Raw genomic sequence first — 18,530 nt, forward strand, 5'->3', positions numbered from 1 at the left:
GAAGTTCCCCTGCTGCCAGAAAGCTTGACGGTCCTACTGTACTTGGGTGATGGTAGGAAGACAGCCTACCTCCAGATGTTTTCCTCGGGCGACTTCCTTTATTCGGGGCATCCGTGTGCCAAGTTAAAGGTCAGCGTTCCCAGGGAAGGAGGGGAGAATGGGTGCTGGGAGATGACTCTCCCCCTGCCCCTTCTGGAAAGCTGGAACCTTGGGATATAGGAACTGGTGTTGCCTTGTGACCCCCTGACCCTTGGCCAGCTCCCACCCCAGCCTCGTGGGTTCCCTCCCAGCCTCGAAACGTGCCTCCTCCTTCCAGCCACCAAACTTTTCCTGATGCCCTTCCGGCTTCCAGAACTTTCCTCTCTGGTCTTCAGTGCCTCTGACCACCATGTCTCTGGGACGCCCCCCCCCCCACCCCTTGCTTCTTGCCTTTTCTGGCAACAGTCATGTGCGATTAAGTCTTTACACTGTAAAAGCATTAGCATAATGACAGGAAAAGAATTCCACCCCCAACGTTTTATTTTGAAAAATTTCAAACTAACATAGAAAGGTTGTGAGAAAAGTTCAGTGAACATCTAGGTGCCAATCATTCACTTCGTCACCGGAGGTTAACATTTTGCAATGCCGGCTTTGCTGCTTTCTCTTCTTTTTGAACCTTTCGAGGATAAGTTGCAGACATCTGGACACTTCATCCTTAAAACACGGCAGCGTGTATTTCCTAAAGCAAAAGCGTTCTCCCGTGTAACCGCAGTATGCTCACTTCTCCCAGAATTTCAGCCCTTGGTACGGTACTGTGATCTGATAGGCAGCCCACCTTTATCTCCCGTCAACTCCCTTAAAAGAGTTTTTAAGAAGAAGTATGTCATCGAAAGTGAATTCTACTAAAAAAAAAAAAAAAAAAAAAAGAATCCTACTGCCTCACCACAAATCTGTATTTCATTTCTGTGTGTTTTCTTCCATCCACAACATAGTTTGACCTTATTATAATCGTAATGAATTACAGATTCTCTCTTTCTCACTTTGTATTATATGGCAAACATTTCCCATGTCATTATACAGTTTTTTTTCTTTTTTCTTTCGGTTTTCTTTTTTTCCCTTTTTTCTTCATTATACAGTTTTAAAGACTTATTTTCAGCTATGCAAGGAAAATTTGAATATAATCTCATAAAAAGTCAAACAATACAGGTCAAATTATCTTCTGCCTCATCCTGAAAATTAAAATATGAGGGAAGTCCTCTGTGACCAGCACCCCCAAATCCACCCGTCTCTCCTTTATTTTTCAGGCCTCTTTTTCTGCATTTACCTCTTACCTGTTGTTAAACATTCGGGTTAATTCCTGTTACTAGTTTTTGTCCGGGTCTGTGTAACTTTTAGTCACAGGCCAGTTTAGCCTCTTGGGTTTCTTTTTTTTTTTTTTTGCGGTACGCGGGCCTCTCACTGTTGTGGCCCCTCCCGTTGCGGAGCGCAGGCTCCGGACGCGCAGGCGCAGCGGCCACGGCTCACGGGCTCAGTCGCTCCGTGGCATGTGGGATCCTCCCGGACCGGGGCACGAACCCGCGACCCCTGCATCGGCAGGCGGACTCCCAACCGCTGCGCCACCAGGGAAGCCCAGCCTCTTGGGTTTCTAATGAACCTACCTCAGTGCTTCTCAGCCTGGGAATTTTATTTATTTTTAAATGTTTATTTACTGATTTGGCCGCTCCGGGTCTTAGTTCCGGCACACGGGATCTTTGTTGCTCTCAGCTGGGGCGTGTGGGATCCAGTTCCCTGAGCAGGGATGGAATCTGGGCCCCCTGCATTGGGAGCGCGGAGCCTTAAGCCTCTGGACCACCAGGGAAGTCCCACCCTGGGAACTCTAGAAATAGCCATGCCTGGGTTCCGGCCCCAGAGATCGCAGCCTCTTTGGTCTGGGGTGTAGCCTGGGCAGATTTAAAAGCTTCCCAGGTGATTCGTTTTCTTAGCTTTTAAAAACATCGAGGTGAAATGGACACAACAGAAAATGAGCCGTTTAAACGTGAACAATTCAGTGGCATGTAGTCCATTCCCAGTGCTGTACAACCAACATCTCCATCCCCCCAAAAGGAACCCCCGTACCCATTAAACAGTTTCTCCCCCTGCCCCCAGCCCTTGGTAACCACTGATCTGCTGTCTGTCTCTATGGATTTGCCTGACTGGATATTTCATATAAATGGGGCCATGCAATGTGGAACCTTCTGTGTCTGGCTTCTTCCACTTTGCATCTTGTCTTGGAGGTTTACCCTCGTTGTAGCAGGTATGGTGGCTCAATAATGTCCTGTTGGATGGCTGGACTGCGTTTTGTTTGTCTCCCCATCCATTTCCCGGATGGTTCTTAATGTGTGGCCAAGATTGAGAAACGCTGGCTGGTCTGACCTCTTCTCTTCTCTTCAGATTGTAATAATAGTAACTCCTTTGCAAGGATGTTGTGGGCTTTAAGGGGGCGCTCTTTGTGAAGTACCAGGATGGGTCCAGTAAGAAAACGGTGCCTGGGCTCCTTAGGGGAGCTCCCCGTGGAGAGGGGAAAAGAACATTTATTCCCCGAGCACCGCTATATGTCAGACATCCCCGTATGGGCTCTTGAACCGTATCGTTTCATGGTACCCGCAGGCTAGGTAATATTATCTCCTTTAACACACAGGGAAGTTGCAGCCCAGAGACGTTAAGACACTTCCCCTATGTCACACAGCGGCTAAGTGATCATACGGAGACTTTCCACCCAGCTGTGCCTGGCTCCAAAGCCCTGCCCCCTCCAGTTCAGGGTGGAAGGCAACCTTCTGTCCTTGTCTCCCTGCCAGCTGAGTCTGGGAGCCCTCCACTTGGCGTTGCCCTCCCCACCCCCATCAAATGCAGCGGCCACATGGTTATCTAAGTGGCCAGGGTTGGCCACAGAATGGAGATTCTGTTCTCCAGAAAGCAGGCCAAAGGCCCATTTCCCTCTTTTAGTTGAACCAGCGGCAGCTTTGCTGGAAATGTCGACTCCCTGAAATTTCCCGCAATCTTGAAGGCTGCCTAGCTGACTGCCAGCTCTGTTCCAGACGGTCTAAACTTTATCTTTGAATTTCAGCTGTTCAGAATGACTCCCTTGCCCCTCTGCTGGCGAATGGATAAACAAGTCATCACACATCCTTATGATGGAATAGTTCTCAGCGATAAAAAGGAAGGAACCGTTGGCCCAGGCAACAGCCTGGGTGAATCTCACCTGCCTTAAACTGAGCGGGAAAAAAAAGCCAAACTCAAAAGGCTGTGCTGGGGGCGGGGGGGCTGGTGGGGGGAAGCCTGGAAGGGTTGAGATGACAGCCAAGAATAGTAATGTTAGGAGGGTTCATCATTTTCTCCTCATAGAAAACAAGAGATAATAAGTTAAATCCCTGTCTGGCATTCAAAGCACAGTTTCTTTTCACCTAAGAATACACTTGATTTTATGCAATCAGTTCTCTTTCGACATTAAAAAAAGGTCTGTAGAGCTTCTGCATGATCCCGTTTATATGATGCTCTGCAAAAGGCAAAGCTATGGGGACAGAGAACAGAGCAGTGGTTACTGGGCTGCGGGAGGGTTTAGGGTACCAGGGGGCAGGAGGGCAGCTGGGGGGGGTGATGGACCTTTTTATTGATCTCGATTATGGTGGCAATTATACAACTCTCTCCATTTGTCAAAACTCATAAAAATGTGTAGCGAAAAGGGAAATTTTACTGAATATAAATTAAAGGGAAAATTAAAAACATAAACAGTGAATTCATTGTCCTCTTCGAACGCCTGCCTAGAGGTTTATGAAGAAAGAAATTAGGCTGCAAGGAGTTAAAGAAAAAGTTCTCTGTTCTTGAGGGCCGTGGGAACTCTTATTTCTTGGGCGTTTGCCCCTGGCCCAGGGGCCCTGGCCCCCGACCCCTGTCTCTCTCTCTCTCTCTCTCTCTCTCTCTCTCTCACTCAATAGCTGCAGTGCTGGGTGAGAGACAAGGAAAGTTTTGTGGAACCCAGAAATAAATAAATAACTGCCCATCCAGGTCGCCATGGCAACCATGACATCACCCTCAGGCCCGAGGGGCTGGCACCACGGGTGGCTTGTTGGTGTTTGTTAAAGGAGCAGGGGAGAGGGCAGCCCAGTAACAGGTGGAGGAGACTTGGTTTCCCGCTGGGGAGAAAGGCGTCCATTGCACCCCTTCACGATTGGCCTCCGACCCCCGCCCCCCAGCCCTAGTGGAGGGAGTGTAAATTAGCACCGCCTCTTTGGGGACTTTCGGGCAGAATCTATCAAAGCTGACACTGTGTGTACCTGTGTTAGTGTCTCCGGGGTTGTGGTAACAAACGAGCACACACTTAGCGGCTTAAAATAAGGGAAATCTGGTCTCTCTCCATTCTGGAGGCCGGAAGTCCAAAGTCAAGATGTGTGCAGGGTTGGTTCCTTCTGGCGGCTTGTCTGCACCAGGCCTCCCTCCCAGCTTCTGGCGGCTGCCAGCATCCTTGGCATGAAGCTGCGTGACTCCAGCCTCTGCCTTTGTCTTCATTCTGTGTCTCTCCTCTTCTTACAAGGACACGTGTCATATTGGATTAGGGGCTCCCCCCCGCCCCCCAGTATGACCTCATCTTAACTCATTACATCTGCAACGACTCTTTTCAAATAAGTCCCACATTCTCAGGTTCTTGGGGTTAGGACTTCAGCATAGGAATTTGGGGAGGACACAATTCAACCCATAACCCTATTTTTGTTTTTATTGTCTTTGCTTTATTGGCATAGATCCAGCATACAGAAGGTACTCAAGAAACGCCAAGTGGACGGCCCGTAGCACGGACACAGCATACAGTGGGCACTTAATAAGTGCATCGTGCATTGTACCGCATTGTGTCCTTTGTTCTGAACCATACACCCATTTCTCATTTGTGTGGGTCTTTATAGTAATAAGCGGGTTCCTGGGGTGTGGGGGAAGGTTTTCGGTGTTTTAGTGGAGTTTAACCCCACCTGGTGGATGATTCTTGGCAAAGTCCGAGCTGAACTGTCCACTTATCTGACTCCGAGCCAGTGTGGTCCTGGCTGCCGCCCGAGAGCCAGGTGTTTGCAGATCTCATCTCCCCCAACGCCAGCCTGACCTGAAGACCCCTGCAGAGAGTTCGGTCAGCCAGGTGTGGCCATGTCCCATCCCACCCGGGTGATGTCACTTCCTAACTCTGCACTGGAGCTTCCCCCCCGTAAACCCGGCATGGTGGTGGCTCCGTGGGTCCACGGTAGCCTGCAGGTACCAGGAGCTCCCGCGAGGGTCAGGTGAGAGAACGGGGCGGAGGCAGTGGCTGGGGCTTGGAAGATTCCGGAACACCAGAGCATCAGGAATGCTTATTGTTGGGACTTCCCTGGTGGTCTAGTGGTTAGGACTCCATGCTTCCACAGTGGTTAGGAACCCATGCAAGGGGCATGGGTTCGATCCCTGGTCCGGGAACAAAGATCCCTCAGGCCACACAGTGCAGCCAAAAAAGAAAAAAAAGAAAAGGTAAGAAAAAAAAGGAACGTTCATTGTCGAGATAGAGTCACCTGGCCATTCCACGTGTGAATCTACGCCCAGCGGAAATGAATGCATATGTTCACTACAATGAATGCTCACAGCAGAGTTACCATAACAGCTCCAAGCTGGAACGTCCGCCTCCTGTAGACGGGATAAATAACTTGTGGTTCACTCACCAGGGGGGATACTGCAACGGAAACAGCCAGTTACTGAGGCCGACAAAAGTCACGCTGAGCCCAAGGAGCCAGACCCAGAGGGTTTGTGCTGTGCGATCCCACTGACGGGGAAGTTCAAGAATAGGCAAAACTAGTCTATGGTGACTGTGTCAGAGGGAGGTGTCCTTGGGGGGCAGTACCCCTGGGAAGGGGTATAAAGGTGAAATGGAGCAGGACGCGATGGTCCTTGCCCCTCCCCCCCGCCCATGTCCTCCGCCTGCCTTCTGTCTGTGGAAAAGATTTAGCCAAAGAATAAGTTTAATCAGAGAAGTGGGAAAATGCAGAAACAGAGGAAAAGAGTCAAAGGAGACCAAATAATAATAGTTTCGTCCTTAAGCAAAGTCAAGGACCTTTAGTTCCTCCTCCAGGGCTATAGGTGATATCCTGAGCCGTGTCCTGTGAGCTGTCCTGTAGGTACTGAAACCCCACCAGCTGGAAGAAGTGGACGACGTGATGACCAGGCTGTAGCCGTGACGTAAGCTGCCACAATTCCAAGAATTGGCCCAAAGACATGGAAACAAACCGGCCCTGGAACTGAAGATGAACTGTACCGAAAATAATCGAGATGACGCTGGTGAGACCGCCGATGACCGATTTCACGACGGCCGGCAGAGCTGACTGTGCTGTTCCTGCGCGGAGCCCCCTCCCTCTACCCGTAAAAGCTCTTGCCCCCCGATTGTCGGGGGGGGGTGGAGTCGGCCTTTGGACAGGCGTCCGCCCTCCCCGCTGATTGCCGGCCTCCAAAATCAAGCAACCTTCCCTTTCCTACCAACACCCGTCTCTCGAGAACTGGCTTTCGAGCGGCGAGCAGCCAGACCTGGGTCCGGTAACCAAGGCGCTTTCTAGGGTGTGGGAAAGAGGCTCTGGCTCTTCTGGTGCTGGTCACGTGGGCATGTGTCTACGTCGAAGTCCATCCAGCTGTACCTTGGGGAGCTATATTGATGTCCGTGACGCTCAAAGAAAATTAAAAGTAAGAAGAGAAGAGGATGCCGCAACCCAATATTTATTTATTTATTTTGGCTGTGCCGTGCAGCTTGCGGGATCTTAGTTCCCCGACCGGGGATCGAACCCAGGCCTCAGCGGTGAAAGCACCGAGTCTTTTAAAAAATTTTTTAAATAAATAAATTTATTTATTTATTTTTGGCTGCGTTGGGTCTTCGTTGCTGCGCGCGGGCTTTCTCTAGTTGCGGCGGGCCAGGGCTACTCTTCGTGGCGGTGCGCGGGCTTCTCATTGCGGTGGCTTCTCTTGTTGCGGAGCACGGGCTCTAGGCACGTGGGCTCAGTAGTTGCGGCCCGCGGGCTCTAGAGCGCAGGCGCAGTAGTTGTGGCGCACGGGCTTAGCTGCCCCGCGGCATGTGGGATCTTCCCAGGCCAGGGCTCCAACCCGTGTGCCCTGCATTGGCAGACGGATTCTTAACCACTGCGCCACCAGGGAAGCCCAGCACCGCGTCTTAACTGCTGGGCCGCCGGGGAATTCCCTGCAACCCTATACTGAGCAAACACCGCTTTGGGGACTAAGCACAAAATGTTGGATAGTCCAAAAAAAGTGTAATAGAGAGAGAGAGGGAGGGAGGGCGGGAGGGAGGGGAGCGTGAGGGGGAGGGGAGGCGAGGGGAGGAGGACCCTCTTCCCACCAGCAGGGGCCGAGGTCCTCAGGCCTCCTGGGAATCCTGTGGCCCGGGCCGCTCCCGGCTTCCCAGCCAAGCTTCCAGGAATTGTGTGTCTCCCTCCAGGTTCATGAACCACCCAGTCCCTGCCCACAGGAGGTACCAGCCCACGGAGTATGAGCATGCCGCCAACTGCGCCACCCATGCTGTGAGTCTTCGGGGGCTGAGAGCTGAAGAGGGGGGGGCTGGGGACGCAGCCTCTTCGCCCTTGGAGAGATTGTGTTTCCGTTCCATGGCAAGGTCCCGGGCGGCCTGTTCTCAAGTCTTCCATGGCCCTTGGAAGAGCGCGTGGGATCTGGAGGGAAGGTCGCCTGGGGAAACTGGCGGCGCCGAGCGTGCCTCTCTTTTGCTTGAAGAACCTTCAGTGGCTCCCTAGTACCTTGTACAGCATCCAGGCTCGGCAGCAAGCTCCCAGATAGGTCTTAGCTTTTGTGTTGCGTTGGCCCACCTTCCACTGCCATGAGCTTGCCCCCAGGCTCCAGCGCCCTGAGCCGCCTGCAGTTTCCGAAATAGAAGGCCTGACCCCGTGCCTTTGCACGTGCTGTTCCCTTTGCCTGGACTACTTGCCGTCTCCCCCCACCCCAGCCTTGTCTAAGAAATCCTTCTCTGGGCGGCGGTCCTTAACCCTTCGGCGCATGGGCCCCTCTGAGGATTTAATGAAGCTCTAGACCTCCGCTGTCCAGCTTGGTAGCCACTGGCCTCGTACAGCTGAAATGCAGCTTGTCTGAATTGACATGTGCTGTGAGTATGAAATACACACCAGCTTTTAAAGACTTAGCATGGAAAGAAAAGAATGTAAGGTATCTTCTTAATACTTTTCATATGAATTACACGTTGAAATGATATTTGGGGTATATTGGACTAAGCAAAATATTAAAATTAATTTCACCTATAAATAATTTCCTTTTCACAACGTGGTGACTACAAAATCTAAAATTACCTGCGCCACCCACGTTGTAGTTCTGTTGGCCGGGGCTGCCGTAGGATCTCTCGCCAGAAAATGTGCTCCTTACGCACGAACTTGGGCAAACCCTTGCAGGGACCCTGTACCCCAGCGCTCTGGAGAGACCTCAGACTTCTCAGAGGGAACGATAGATAAACCAGGATTCGAAGAGTGAGGAGTGTTCCAGGCAGACATGGTAGGGAGGGGTGCCTTCTTCAGAGAGAAGCACAGGTGCAAGAGCACAGAGGCGTGAAGCGGTGTGCCCTGACCGGGAGGCTGCGGGATCAGTGGGCCCAGGGGGTGGGGGGCAGTGGCCAGAGATGCTTCTTGAAGACAGGAGATCTTGGCTTCCTGTTTTACCACGATATTCTCTAGAGTTACGCCGTCCAATATGGTAGCCTCTGGCCTCGTGTAGCTGTTGGAATTGAAATTGAAACCAATTAAAATGACAACTTCAGGTCCTAAGTGGTACAAGTGACATTTCAAGTGCTCAGCGGCTGCGTGTGCTTAGTGGCTCCCATACTGGACAGTGCAAATCTGGAATGTTTCCACCACCGTAGGAAGTTCTGTTGGGCAGTCCAGAGTCTAGAGGCTTCCCTCCATCGTAGAATTTCTGTTGGACAGCGAAGGTCTAGAACCTTCCCACCATCACAGGAAGTTCTCCTGGATGGTGCAGGTCTAGAACCTTCCCTCCATCGTGGGAAGTTCTGTCGGACGGTACAGGCCTAGAACCTTCCCACCATCACAGGAAGTTCTCCTGGATGGTGCAGGTCTAGAACCTTCCCTCCATCGTGGGAAGTTCTGTCGGACGGTACAGGCCTAGAACCTTCCCACCATCACAGGAAGTTCTCCTGGATGGTGCAGGTCTAGAACCTTCCCTCCATCGTGGGAAGTTCTGTCGGACGGTACAGGCCTAGAACCTTCCCACCATCACAGGAAGTTCTCCTGGATGGTGCAGGTCTAGAACCTTCCCTCCATCACGGGAAGTTCTCCTGGATGGTGCAGGTCTAGAACCTTCCCACCATCACAGGAAGTTCTCCTGGATGGTGCAGGTCTAGAACCTTCCCTCCATCGTGGGAAATTCTGTCGGACAGTACAGGCCTAGAACCTTCCCACCATCACAGCATTTCTGTCGGACAGTGCAGGTCTAGAACCTTCCCTCCATCACAGCATTTCTGTCGGACAGTGCAGGTCTAGAACCTTCCCTCCATCACGGGAAGTTCTGTCGGACAGTGCAGGTCTGGAGAAGAGGCTCGGGTTGCCCAGGGGCTCTGTATTTGCCTGGACCCCACTCCAAAGGCTGGCACTGCAGCGCCTCTCCCCACCCTGCTTCCAGCTCTGGATCATTCCCAGCATCCTCGGCAGCTCCAACCTCTACTTCCTGTCGGACGATGACTGGGAGACCATCTCTGCCTGGATCTACGGCCTCGGCCTCTGTGGGCTCTTCTTGGTGTCCACCGTGTTCCACACCGTCTCCTGGAAGAAGAGCCACCTCAGGTGCCTGCTGCCCGGCCCATGGGAGGGGGCGAGTGCCTGGAGGGGTGACCAGGGCTGGGGCCCACGGTGGGCTGAGGGGTGAGGCAGGATACCTCGGGCCATGCTTAGCAGAGCCAGGAGGGGCCCTGGATGGAAGGCCTTGTGCCGTCTTTGCCTCGAGCCGGCGGGGTTGAGTCCCACGTGGGCAGACCACCTCACCCTCCTTTGCCTCGGTTGCTCACTTCTGTGAGTCCGGAAGAACAAGCCCCTCCCAGGGTCATTGTGAGGGACCCTCATAGTCGTCTAATAATCGCCCCCTTCTGGACACCCCCTAGGTTCCAGGCATTCTGCAGAAGTCCCTCTGCATCTTTCCAATAATTCTGCAATGTAGGCATTAGAATCCTGGAATTTAATTTTGATTTGTTTTGTTTTTAATTTTTAAAAAATTGTGATAAATACACATGACATAAAATTTACCATCATAACCTTTTTTTTTTTTTTTTTTGCGGTACGCGGGCCTCTCTCCGCTGTGGCCTCTCCCGTGGCGGAGCACAGGCTCCGGACGCGCAGGCTCAGCGGCCACGGCTCACGGGCCCAGCCGCTCCGCGGCACGTGGGATCCTCCCGGACCGGGGCACGAACCCGCGTCCCCCGCATCGGCAGGCAGACTCTCAACCACTGCGCCACCAGGGAAGCCCTATTTTATTTTTTTAATTGAAGTATAGGTGATTTACAATGTTGTGTTAGTTAACAGGTACACAGCAAAGTGATTCAGTTATACATACATACACATACATGTATATGTATGTGTGTTTGTATATATATATATATATATATATATATATATTCTTTTTCAGATTCTTTTCCAATATAGGTTATTACAAAATACTGAGTATAGTTCCCTGTGCTATACAGTAGGTCCTTGAATTTCTTTCATTGTTTAATTGGAGTATAGTTGATATACAGTATCATATAAGTTATAGGTGTACAACGTGGTGACTCACAATTTTTTTAAAGGTTATATTCCATTTATAGTTACTGCAGAATACTGGCTATATTCCCTGGATTGTACGATACATCCTTGTAGCTTATTTTATTATTTATTCATTTATTTTTTTGGCCGTGCTGCCCGGCTTGCGGAATCTTAGTTCCCCGACCGGGGATCGAACCCAGGCCACTGCAGTGAAAGCGCCGAGTCCTAACCGCTGGACCGCCAGGGAGCCCCCCTTTTAGCCTATTTTATACTTAATGGTTTGTGCCTCTTCATGTCCGCCCTCATGTTGCCCCTCCCCCTTTCCCTCTCCCCACTGGTAACCACCAGTTTGTCCTCTGTATCTGTGAGTCTGTGTCTCACACTTTTTTTTAAAGCTACTGAATTCTGTATCATTTGAAATCTTTCAAAAAGCCCAGTATATAAAACAGAATGCAGACTTTCTCTGATTAAAGTATGGGAGGAGGCTGCCAGGGGGAGGAGGGTCCTCGGTGGTACCCCCGAGGTGTCTCCATTCAACTCCTAGGGTGACAGGGAGGCTGGTTGGAAAACCACTGCTCTGGTCACTCGCAGATGGGGACACCGAGGCCCGAGGGGTCATGGTGGATGGAGGAGCGTCAGCCCCGAGCCCAGGCTCCCCCAAAGCCCGTTGGTCCAGGGCAGGACCTGTAACCCGCCTTCTCTGCCACAGGACGGTGGAGCATTGTCTGCACATGTCCGACCGCATGGTCATCTATTTCTTCATCGCGGCCTCCTACGCGCCCTGGTGAGTGTCTCTGCGGGTCCCCGGGAGGGCCGGCGTCCTCTCTTTCCTTTGTTTGAATTTCTTCGTGTTTGGCTGGGCGTTATGTTGGCACAAAAGCGTGTAGGAAAAAAGTCGCCCACCACCCATTCTCCTTCCTAGAAGCAACTACTTAGTACCAGTTTCCTGTGTATCCTTCCAGAGTGCTTTTGTGTAGGAAAGAGCAAACGTGTATGTATGAATATACATACACACATTTGCGTATATGCATATGTATATATGCAAATACAGGAGCGCGCGCGCACGCACACACACACACACACACACACACACACACCCCTATATTTTATATGTTTATATTTATACTTATACTTTCCTACTTTAATACAAAAGGAGGGATACTGTACAAACTCTGCAGTTTGCTTTCATTCTCTTAGTCATGGACTTGGGGACATCTTTCCATATTAGTACCTTGAAGGTTTCCCCACTCCATTTTCTTTCTTTCTTTCTTTCTTTTTTTTTAACAGCAGTATAATGTTCCCCGGGCCACCCCTATTTATGAATATTTACGATGTTGGCACTCCCCCTTCCTTTGCTGTAACAAACAGGGCTGCAGTGAAAGTCCTTTTGCTGTTGTACCAGTCAGTGCTTGGTTCTGTTGGCTCCCATCAGGTGAAATTGTTGAGGCCACCGTTTTTGATCTACAGAAACAGCAGGTTCACATGGCCAAGCCTGATCTTTGTGGGGTAAATTCGAGGCTTGGACGGCTTGGGGGCAGGAGTGGGCCTTACTCATCTGGCTATAACTGTTGCCAAGTCGCCCTCCACAGATTGTACCGGTTTAAACTCCCCAGCAAGGAACTTCCCTGGTGGTGCAGGGGCTGAGAGTCCGCCTGCCAATGCAGGGGACACGGGTTCGAGCCCTGGTCTGGGACGATCCCACATGCTGCGGAGCCCCTAAGCCCGTGAGCCACAACTACTGAGCCTGCGCTCTAGGGCCCGCGAGCCACAACTCCTGAGCCCGTGTGCCACGACTACTGAAGCCCCCTCAACTAGAGCCTGTGCTCCGCAGCAAGAGAAGCCACTGCAATGAGAAGCCCATGCACCGCAACGAGGAGTAGCCCCCGCTCGCTGCAACTAGAGAAAGCCCGCGCACAGCAGCAAAGACCCAATGCAGCCAAAAATAAATAAATAAATAAATAAATAAATAAACAAAGGTGAAAAAATAAACTCGCCCAGCAAGTGCCTCAGGGTTTTCGAAAGTTCTGGAATAAAGAAACACTCAGGTCACATGCGAAAAGCCGGGAAGTCTGAAGGGCCGTTCCAGTCACAGTTGTTGAATGTGTCTGGGTGGCTGGGCAGTGCTGGGGGTCAGGACGCTGAGGTTCTGGCTGGCAGAGGGGCTCTGTGACAGGACAGTGACAGCACGGTGACACGGGCCTGTGCGCACGCGGCCGTGGAGCTCAGAGGAAGCACCACCCTGCAGAGGCGGCCTCAGGAGGGCTTCCTGGAGGAGGTGTGCCGCTCTGAGAATCTGCACGTTGGCCTCTGAGGAGTGGGAGCCACAGAGGTTTGTTCCATTTTGCCTGGGGAATTCCCATTTTTGGCTGTCATAAACGGAGCGTTCTTTTTCATCACCTCAACTAACCAATGGGTTTTGTCGGTGCGCACGAAGATGACTGCTTTTGAAACACATTTTACTGAGACGTGCCCGGGGGATATGCACAGTGAGTTCCCACACACTGCAGCCAGCACCCAGGTGGAGAAACAAAACATCTCCTGCCCCTCCCAAGTCCGCTGCCCCCCCAGGGGTAACCACAGTCCTGACATCTGCCATCATGGGGTAGTTTTGCCTGATTTCTTACTTCTTGTTAATGGGATCATCGTTCTCTCGGATCTTGCTTCTTTAGGGCAACATTATGTGGTGAGAGTCCTGGAGTCATGATTGCAGGCGTCACTGTCTAGTCTGCCTGCTGGACAGCATTCTGGGCAAATAAACCACAGGTCTCCACCTCCTGTGACCGACATTTGAGGGTGATTATTGCTCCACAGTCCTCTGGTCATTGTAGTGCTGGTGTGGTGGTGAACAGGGTACAGACCTAGGCTGCTGGTCTACACTGAGGAGTGGTTGGGGGTTTGAAACAGGATATTGATGTAGTTTTATTTTTTGGACTGAAAGGTGATGCCTTGGGAGCAGGGAGGTGTGAGGAGGCTGGTGCAAGGACCTGGGAGAGAGGTTGTGATGGCTGGCGCCCTGGTAGTGGCCTTGGAGTCGAGAGGACAGATAGATGGATGGGTGGATGGAAAAGATATTTACAGGAAACTGAGTGGGCTGAGTGACTGAAGGTGGGGGAGAGGGGATGTAGAGCGGGAGATGCCAGGGTTTCCGGCATCAGTTTTCCCCAGGAAATCAGCGACTCTCGGGAGTGTTAGGAAATCAGCCCTGCTGCCGTCAGCCTGGAGACATCGTCAGAGGCAGCCCCATGCCCGGCTGGGCTTTGCGGGAGGCAGGGACGTGCTTCTGTCCTGCCAACCAGGATGCTTCTGGTTGTCGGATGCCAGGTGGACAGGCATACGGAGGCTCCGAGAAGAAGTGTTGGTCCTGGGTGAGGGGCTGCTGCTGGAGTGGGTCGGTGGGAGCCACGGGAGAAGCTGAGAGCAGCGGGGAGAAGCCAGAAGCCGTGGCTGGGCACTCAGTCCACAAGGCCGCCTCCTGATGGCTCCATGTCACCCCCAGGCACCACCTGTAGTCGTTGGGAGCCAGGTGATCTCAGGTTTCTTTTTGGATGTCGCCAGTTAGAGTAAAGCTAGGTTTTGTGCTCAGCTGCCGTAACTATCCTTGATGCAGATTTCTAGCATAGCCCTCTGACTGTCCCCCGCTCGGCTGATTCAATGCCTGGATTTCTACTCTTTATCCCTGGCTGTGACCACTTGGGCACCGGCCCTGTGCCCATCCCGTGCTGGCGTCTGAGGGTACGGCTGTGAGCAAAGACACAGACTCTCTCTCCTTATGGGACTTACAGTCTCACGGAGGATGCAGACGTTGACTGTCCCGAGGATGCTGACACAAGGGATGAACCACAACTGCGCCGTGAAGGAGGGGTGCAGGTGCCGAGGTGGGGAGATGTGCCCTGGCTCGCGGGCTTTGTAGGAGGAAGAGTCGGCAGAATTTGGCGGTTGCTTGGATGTGGGGTTGAGAGAGAGAGAATCAGAGGACAGACATTCACGTGATTCACGAGGCCGGCAGGACCATGTCACGAAGGACGGAAAAAAGTGGCAGGATCCAGTGTGACACAGAATCTTCCTTCCCCAGCGCTTCAGAAAACAAACACGATAGAGTTATAAATATTGAGGTGGGCAAAAGAAAAATCACCATCTTCTGGAACCAGAGTCCCTCTCTGCAGGAATCTGGAGCGTTTCCGTGCAGTTTAGCTGTGCAGAGGGCTGCACGGGCCGAAGACAGTCCGTGTGCTGGACAGGAATGCGTGTGTGTGTGGGGGGGGCTGCAGAGAGGGTGCAGGAGCAGCTCCCTGGCTGGGGCACAGGCCTGCGCTGTCCGGAGCCCCCGACTGTGTACGTAAGCCAACAGCTGGAGAAGACACACAGAGGCCAAAGGCTGGAGAAGGCTGGGACCCGCAGACGCCTGGCCCTGGAGACCCCACCCGTGCCGTGCGCTGGAGAGAAAAGCCCACTTTCCGGGAGCCTGGGGAGAGAGTCACAGGAATCCGGAAGGAAGGAAGGAAGGAATTCCTTCTGCAAAGTCTCTCCTTCACCCTCTACTGACAGACCTGACGCTGTGCCAGCTGCAAAGGAAGAAATTCATGGGGCCCGGCTCGGTTAAAAACCCAGCCGGCAAAAAGGGTGAATGTAGAGCTGAGAGTCAATACATTATTAACCAGCCTGGAAGGATACTCACCTTATATTCCCGTCCCCTTTTGGTGGCCAGTTTGCGTGGTTTTCAGGCGTTTCCTGCAGGGACTGATGTGAGATGAGTGTCCTCTTCTGTGCCTGTGCTCGCTCACAAGCCAGCGTTCCTCTGGCCAGTTCCTGAACTTGGAGTGCCTGGGCCACGGGACACGTGCCCTTCAGAGTCTGATACATTCTCCAGACAGGCTTTCCTTGCTTACATGCCCACTGGCTTGAGATGCCCTTTTCTTTCAATGCTTGGACATTATCAGTTGTGCTAATTTTGCTCTAATAATTGCCTCTTGTTTCAGCTTCTCTTTCTGTCTCTCCACGTGTCCTCCCGTGAGAGGCCGCATCCCACACATGGAGCCGTGGGGACAGGGGTTCTCTGGGGTCAGTGTTGCTGTGACGGGCTGGCTGTGGACGGCTGGATCCCGGTGTCCCCTCAGCCTGTGCCTTTGGCTCTCCCTCCCAGGCTGAACCTTCGCGAGCTGGGCCCCTGGGCCTCCCACATGCGATGGCTGGTCTGGATCATGGCCTCTGTTGGCACCGTCTATGTCTTCTTCTTCCACGAGCGGTAAGCCAGGGCTTGGGGGAGTGGCCTCAGGTGTGTGTGGGGGGTGTGCCTCCATCAGGGCCTCCTCCCTGCCCCCAGTGAGACGAGACCCCAGGATAACCCCAGAAGCATGAGGGCACAGCTGTGCCTGGCGTCCCTGTGTTCAGGTCCATTGATGGCCACCAGGTCCACAGCCCATTGGGGAAATCTGAAGAGTTAAAAAAAAAAAAAAGGGCATTGTAGGTTCCTAGGCCCACTGAATGATGTCAGGTATTACCTGCCTTCCCGAAGCTGTGTTAGCAGACAAGGGGGAGAGGCTCTCAGGGCTGCCCACTCCCTTCCGTCCTGCTGAGTGACAGGCTGGGAATGATTAAGTGTGGGAAAGAAAACGGAGCTACAGAAGCCAAAGGGAATAACAGACTCCTGGAATCTCCAGGGACAGCAAACAGGTGTCAGTTGGTGCAGCCACTCGGATGGATGGAGAGTGGCTGCTTGGGCCATGTGCGGAAAGGTGCTGGGATCGAATAGTAATGTCTGCCCTGGGTTGAGCATGGCAAGCGCCCATAGGCTTGCTACCCCCAGCATTTGCAATCCTCAAATGTCATTTCATGGATGTGCAAACCGAGTCTCAGAGAGGGAAAGAGACCCTCCCATGGGCACCCAACTCTGCCAGCACCTGCTGGGTGTAGCTGGGTAAAACCTGGGCCCAGGAGTGCTGGGCAGAGGGCGACGTCCCTTTCTCTCATGCTTGCGGCCAGGGTGTCCCCTCCTAACCCGAGCGGGGAGCTATCGCTCGTGGGGAGGCTGTCCTGAGGCCAAGACGGCTCGTCCTCCTGGCAGGTACAAGCTCGTGGAGCTGCTCTGCTACGTCGTCGTGGGCTTCTTACCCGCCCTGGTCGTCCTTTCCATGGTAAGTTGCCCGCACCCGGCGTGGGGCCTCCCGTCTGGCTCGAGGGGACCCACAGTGGCTCTGGAGATTGTCAGGTTGAACCTCCTCCTCGGGCAGACGAGGGAACTGAGGCCTGGGGTCAGCGTGACTTGGGGGCTGAGGCAGGAGGACGTGCAGCTCACCCCAGGGCTCGGCGCCCCGGTTCTACGGCACCTCCTCTCTCTGCTTCACCTCCAATGAGTTCGTTAGTCCCTCGGGGCTCCAGTTCCCGCCTATTTAGGGATCAAGTAAGAAAAACCCACGGACAGTGATTAGAATGGTGCCTGGAACAGAGTAAGTACCCGATCGCTAAATTAAATCTATAATAATAACATAGGTGGCCGTGGAGGCCGAGCCGAGTCTCAGACTTCTGACACCCCCTCTGATGCTTCCACGCCCTAAACTGCTTCTTGGCACGTGAAGGTTGACCTCTTTACTGTGCGTCCTGAGCCCTCGTGGCGTGCAGGACGCTTACTCACAGGACCTTACTTCCCCGCCCCGGGCATCCTTGGAGATGGATGTGACCACCTCCGTTTTATGAACAAGGATGCTCAGGTTCTGAGAGAGAAGGTGACTGGCCCGAGGACATGCAGCCCTCGAGGGGCTGAGCTGGGATGTGGCCCCGTAACCTCCAACCCCGAGTACTGGGGTCTTTGGGCTGCACCACCTCGCCCTGTGAGCGGGAGAGCCTTGCAGGGAGAGGCCTCAGGGCCCCAGCCATGGAAGAGCAGCGGCCTGTGTGGCCGTGGGTGGATCCCCTTTCCTCTCTGAGCCTCAGTTGTCCCTTCTGTCAAATGGGCCTGGTCAACTCAGCCTGCTGGTACCTCCCTAGGCCAGGTAACGGTTTCTTACTTTGAAATGGTTATTGTTGGCAGATGTTAAAGATTTATGTAGTCGAGAAGCCACTGGATTGTGAACTTTAAAAGGGTGAATTTTATGGTGTGTCAATTATAGCTAATAAAATTATTTCAAAAGAAGAAAGGACGTATGTCCTATAGATCTTGCTGGAGGAATTTGTGTATAAATAGATATTTCTTTTTTTTTTTCCCCCAAATTAAAATTGACTGTTATCTGTTTGAAATGACCAATAAATAACGTATCCTATAAATTTAAATGACATTACATTCTATATATTTGAGGCATTGATCTTTGTCTAAATTAATCTCTTATCTATGAGTAGCGGTTTGTCTTAAAGTTGAAAATATTTTGAAGTGAAAAATTTCTGAGCGTGTTAATATCCATACAGAGCTCTTAAAGAAAATGTATGTCGTCAAACCCAGCAGGGTTCTTTTTGTTTTTTGTTTTTCGTTTAATTTTATGGCTTTACCTTGGTGTGATGAATAGGAAGGTCTTTCCTTTCCCAAGTTTATATAAGTATTTACCTATATCTTCTCCTGTTTCTTTTACGGTTTAACTTTTAATTTTAAACTCTGCCTTCCCACCGCCGTCTCTTATGTATATGGTGATTCCTCCCCAAATGATTAGGCAGTTATTTATCTACCATTTAAAAATGTTCCTTTTATCATATGTTAGCTGCATATGTGTATATGTGGGTCAGTTTCACAAGTTGGTCTATTCTTATACTGGTACCAAACCGTGT

The 18,530-nt window shown here is 52.0% G+C and overlaps 1 protein-coding gene across 10 annotated transcripts in view; it reads left to right on the top strand.

Annotated features, from left to right (window-relative positions):
• The window catches only part of LOC131740922 (monocyte to macrophage differentiation factor 2), a 141,837-nt gene that overhangs the window by 23,792 nt on the left and 99,515 nt on the right, over positions 1 to 18,530 (top strand). For 5 of the 10 annotated variants that reach the window (XR_010836426.1, XR_010836425.1, XM_067012604.1 and 2 more), the window contains exons 2-6: positions 7,457 to 7,538; positions 9,670 to 9,830; positions 11,491 to 11,565; positions 15,922 to 16,023; positions 16,843 to 16,912. The exons of 1 other annotated variant lie outside the window; for it this stretch is intronic. Coding sequence is in view for 7 of the 9 variants with exons in the window: in XM_067012604.1 (XP_066868705.1) it covers positions 7,457 to 7,538; positions 9,670 to 9,830; positions 11,491 to 11,565; positions 15,922 to 16,023; positions 16,843 to 16,912 (490 nt within the window). In the remaining 2 variants the exon portion in view is untranslated. Of the gene's footprint in view, positions 1 to 7,456; positions 7,539 to 9,669; positions 9,831 to 11,490; positions 11,566 to 15,921; positions 16,024 to 16,842; positions 18,042 to 18,530 lie in introns of those variants that run through there. 4 more of the 10 variants (XM_059037356.2, XM_067012600.1, XM_067012602.1 and 1 more) reach the window with 2 other exon arrangements.

The sequence above is a fragment of the Kogia breviceps genome, chromosome 14 (genome assembly GCF_026419965.1).
Source record: "Kogia breviceps isolate mKogBre1 chromosome 14, mKogBre1 haplotype 1, whole genome shotgun sequence".
NCBI lineage: Eukaryota > Metazoa > Chordata > Mammalia > Artiodactyla > Physeteridae > Kogia > Kogia breviceps.